This window comes from Penaeus japonicus, unplaced genomic scaffold (assembly GCF_977035675.1).
Source record: "Penaeus japonicus unplaced genomic scaffold, GWHDUDI00000001_assembly GWHDUDI00000004, whole genome shotgun sequence".
In the NCBI taxonomy this organism is placed as follows: domain Eukaryota; kingdom Metazoa; phylum Arthropoda; class Malacostraca; order Decapoda; family Penaeidae; genus Penaeus; species Penaeus japonicus.
Genome location: NW_028234406.1, coordinates 25,331,178 through 25,336,177, shown reverse-complemented (window position 1 = coordinate 25,336,177; position 5,000 = coordinate 25,331,178). Strand labels below are relative to the sequence as shown.

Here is a 5,000-nt window from a genome sequence, read left to right as displayed (position 1 = left end):
GGGCGTGAACGAGTGGCCGTGGCAGGCGGCTCTCATGTACGGCTCGCAACAGTTCTGTGGCGGATCCCTGATCAACGACCGATACATCCTCACCGCCGCACACTGCACCGAAGTGAGTAGGGAAAAGGGAGATAAAAGACTGTAGAAAAGGAACTAACGAGAATGGCTCTTTTGAAGTCTGGTCCATATCGATCTCATTAATGCTCAGAAATTGCAGCACTGATAACTAATAACTTTTCCTTGCAGAGCATGAGAGCATCTGACCTGACCGTCCGTCTGGCCGAACACAGACTCAGCACATCCGGAGAGACCAGTGTTGTCAGCAGGTCCGTCTCTCAGATCATCGAGCATCCGAACTATCAGCCGGGTAACGAAATTAATGACATCGCTCTGGTTAAGCTGTCGTCGCCAGTCACGGTGAGGAAAAGTTTCTTAAAGGTTTTTGAAATGAACATTGTGCACAGATATAAGGAGCACTCATTTAAATCGTTTCATTTGACTGGTTAATCACCTAATAAGAGAACGATGAACAGTGTTGCTAGAGTTAAAGCTGGTTGTATGAATCTCAGGTGAGTGACACAGTATTGCCAGTGTGCATGCCGCCACCAAACCCCACCTACGCCGGCAAGACAGCCACTGTCACTGGTTGGGGAACCACCAGCTCCGGAGGCTCGTCTTCAGACACTCTCAGGGAAGTCGACGTCACGGTCAGTGCTGGAAAACGGGCGCTTCATTGAGCCAAGGGACTGCGTGAACAATAGATAAAACTTTCTATAGCGTGTGCTATTAAACATGTTTTTATTTCTTGATATATTGATAAAATATTGGCGACGGTATTTCATCTAGAATATTTACGGGTTTCTAAGCATTGCCAACTAATCACAGGTGCTGTCCAATACCGCGTGTCAGTCCGGCAATTACGGAAGCGCCATTGAGGACACCATGTTGTGCGCCGGAAGTACAGGCAAGGACTCGTGCCAGGGAGACTCAGGCGGCCCTCTCGTGTTCAAGGACGGAGGCGGAAACTATGATCAGGTGAGTGGGACAAGGCTCGTGCATGACAAGCATACTTGGATCAACGGTTATGCAACCATACCAATTAACTGCATTTGAAAAGTAGTCATGACACATTTAAACTTATCCCCTCATGCCTCTAACACACAGATCGGTGTAGTGAGCTGGGGCTATGGCTGCGGGTCCCCAGGTTACCCCGGCGTGTACACCCGCGTCAACAGCTACCTCGACTGGATCAGGGACAACACAGCCGATGGCGTTTACTGCAAAGGAATGGTTTTCTAGTCCCGTCACTCCTAGTCTCTCACGACCGACAGTCTCGGTCTCGGCCGTCGATAAGAACACGGAAGAATAATTCCAAACACATTTACTATACTGTAGATGTATTTTGGTTCCATAAACTATGTGACATCAATTAAAAAAGGCCTTATGTTTTACCCTTTCTTCGTGGCTTGGAACATAATCGCAAATCCACAGACACATCAGCTTACACTAAAGATCATGATCATTATCAGTGTTACATAATTTCTCTAGATATAAGGCTATTCTATCTAGAAAATGTCATCTCAATACGCACACGTGATCGGGACGTCCGGTGAATAGAGCAAATGTATGCTTTATTCATTCATTTCCGTTCTGGAATTTAATTTCATATTTCTCCTATGCATCAGTTCTTGGTCCCCTTAACATCATAAACATTCTTTGGCAACAGTTTGTAATCATCTTGGTCTCAGACCTAGATAACTTGTGATTAATTAATACTAGTAATTAGAAAAGTTATCAACTCTTAACAAATGGACACACACACACACACACACACACACACACACATATATATATATATATATATATATATATATATATATATATATATATATATATATATATATATATATATATATATATATATATATATATATATATGTGTGTGTGTGTGTGTGTGTGTGCGTGCGTCTTGTGTGTATACACATACACACTATATACAGTATATATATATATATATATATTATATATATATATATATATATATTTTTATATTGTATATATATGTACACACACACATATATATATACATATATATGTATGTATATATATATATATAAATATATATATATATATATATATATATATATATTTATATATTTGTATATATATGTACACACACATATATATATACATATATATGTATGTATATATATATATATAATATATATTATATATATATAAATGTATATATGTATATATATATATATATATATATATATATATATATATATATATATATATATATATATATATATATATATATATATGTATGTATACATAGTAGCAGCTGAACAGTGTGGACGTGCTGAACTGTTGCTCTGAAAAACTCCTTAATTTCTCATCCCTGCCTGCCACGAGGCTGGGGGGAAATGAACAGAGATTAGTGAAGTGTATAAAGCATTGAATGATCTAGAAAAAATAGGAAAGACAAAATAGAAAACAACTTAGAACAAAAAACAACTGGAAGGAAAAAGAGTGGCATCAAGGAAAGAGGGGAGGTCAAAACGCTGGGTCAGCTGTTCAGCGTGCCCCAGCTGCTTCCAAGGTGACCTTGACCAGACTTAACTTACTCTAAGGGTTTAAACACTACGTGTTTAAGCCAAGGAGAAGTAAAAGAAACTCTAAAACTGAAAAATGTTTTAAACACAATGAAACAAAGCAAGTTATATGCCAAACCTGTGATAGAAAAAAATGCCACAAATGTGAAAATACTTACTTGAAAAACAGGAAAGAAATTATAAGTAATATTGATGCTTACCTAACAGGCAACGATAATGAACTAAACATAGATAATCAAGAAAATATACAGAAAGACTGCAGCTGGTGTAGAGACATCAATACTAAAAGTAATTCTTGTCTTGAAACTGAACTGGAAAAAATCAAAGTTGTGACGATATATCAGAAGCCATTTTTTTTTTAAAGAACTAATAAAAATAGGGACACAGTTGCAGAAAATGTATATGCACCCGTATCAGACAAACTGGAAAAAGAGGAAATGAGCCATATCGGTGACCAAAAAATCAGAACACCCAAAAAGTGTGAAGGGGCATACCTACTAGAAAACATAATTCATAAAATGTATGAAGAATTAAAGAATTTCAAGATTCAATGCTTGAGGGAGATACAAATATTGAAAGATGAAATTAATGAATAAAAAACCCGGCGGTTACTGACGTAGCTGGGCACTGCGTTGGGTAAGGACCAAGCTCAGATCGAGTCAACACTCGTTGGCACATTCTCTCACGAGTCAGCACACGCTGACACAGGCGGGCTCGCCTCAGTGCATACAAGCCCGGCGTAGCATCTGCTCCGCAAATCTGGCTTATCCTTATTCTTATGAATTAAAACAAGAGCAAAAAGAAAAACCTAAAGAAAAAAAATGTAAAAGGCTGGTGAATTGGAAACAGAAAAGACTGTACAAGACACTAAAATGTAAAATTAAAGCCAAAGAAGAAAAGAAAATCCAAAAGGTGAGCCAAGTAAAGTAAATCAGGAAGAAGAAGAAAAAAAAACTGTTTTCTGAAATAGTAAGGCAAAAATCGGATAAACAGGTCAAGAATATTCTAGAAAAATGAAGATACATTCAGAGCAAATATGCTCTTCATATACAATCTAGAAGAAAAGGAAGAAAATGATCCTGAAATCAGGAAAACAAAGGATATGAAAATGATTAATGATATAAAAACAAAATTGAACCTCAATGAAATTATCAAAGTTGAGAGTGCCTTTAGAGAAGGCAAATATTTAAAGGAGGCTTTGAGACCAAGGCCAATTAAGGTCAAATTAGAAAATGAAAAACAGAAATGGAAACTGATTGGAAAGGATATGAAACTAAAAAAAATTGACGAATATAAAGAAGCATGGATATCACCGGACTTGAGCTATGAAAAAAGGCAAAGTAAAAAAAAAAAAAAAAAAAAAAGATAAATAAACTAAGAGAAAACTGAGAAAAAGACGGAGCAGGAAAACACTGGTATATTACCAGCAATAGACAAGGACATTCAGTCCGGCGAAGCATACCTATTCGAACAAAGGCAGGTGATGAAACGCCCACCACTACACCGGGGGAAGGTCCAGCTCCCCCAAAATAGGGGGAAACGACATCAACTATCTAATAACAATAGGTAATGTAGACACGCAAAGAAATAATAAATTTGAGACTCTCATATTGCTAAATATACAGGGATTATATCCAAAAAGTAACCAGACAAAACCTACATATCTAGAGTACATGGCAAATATCAACAATTATTCAATGATAGCTCTTACAGAAACTCATCTGAATGAGGACATAAAAAATGAAGAAATTAAAATTAATAACTATGAGCTAATAAGGAAAGATAGAAATAAGAGAAGCAGAGGAGGAGTAGCTCTTTATATCAGGAAAGAATTAGCAACTAGAATGGATATTGTAATAGAATACTCTAATAATACAGTAGAAATACTAGGGGTATTGACAAAAGATACAAAAAAGCTATACATTATTTTATACAGACCTCCTGGAACAACAGAAACATCTTTCAATGAATCACTAGGCATTATCAGTAATTACATTGTTAATACAAGGGAAATTGAAGCTATTATGATACTTGGTGATTTTAATTTCCCCTTTATCGACTGGGAAACAAAGAAAATAAAGATAGGAGCAAATGCCACTAAAGATGAAAAACAAGCGAGAATGCTTTTAAATTTTGAAGATTTTTTTTTACCTTAACCAAATCATCAATATTCTGACAAGGGAAGAAAATATACTGGACCTTGTTTTTATTAGTATAGGGGAAGATGTACACAACATATCATCAACTTATACATCACAATCAGACCACAAAATAATTGAAATCACAATGAATAAGTTAAATAATCAGAAAAGTAGTGAAAAAAAGATAACCGAAGCAGAAAAAGTCTCAGATCTTTAAACTTTAGCCATAATCAAATAGATT

The 5,000-nt window shown here is 36.1% G+C and overlaps 1 protein-coding gene across 1 annotated transcript in view; it reads left to right on the top strand.

Annotated features, from left to right (window-relative positions):
• Positions 1-1,435, top strand: part of LOC147471975 (trypsin alpha-4-like) — a 2,000-nt gene extending 565 nt beyond the window's left edge. Inside the window, exons 2-6 of the mRNA XM_086536376.1 lie at positions 1-112; positions 247-417; positions 570-707; positions 886-1,035; positions 1,165-1,435. The exon at positions 1-112 is cut by the window's left edge and continues 79 nt beyond it. Coding sequence (XP_086392502.1) covers positions 1-112; positions 247-417; positions 570-707; positions 886-1,035; positions 1,165-1,299 — 706 coding nt within the window. The 3' untranslated portion in view covers positions 1,300-1,435. The remainder of the gene's footprint in view (positions 113-246; positions 418-569; positions 708-885; positions 1,036-1,164) is intronic.
• The last annotated feature ends 3,565 nt before the right edge of the window (positions 1,436-5,000 follow it).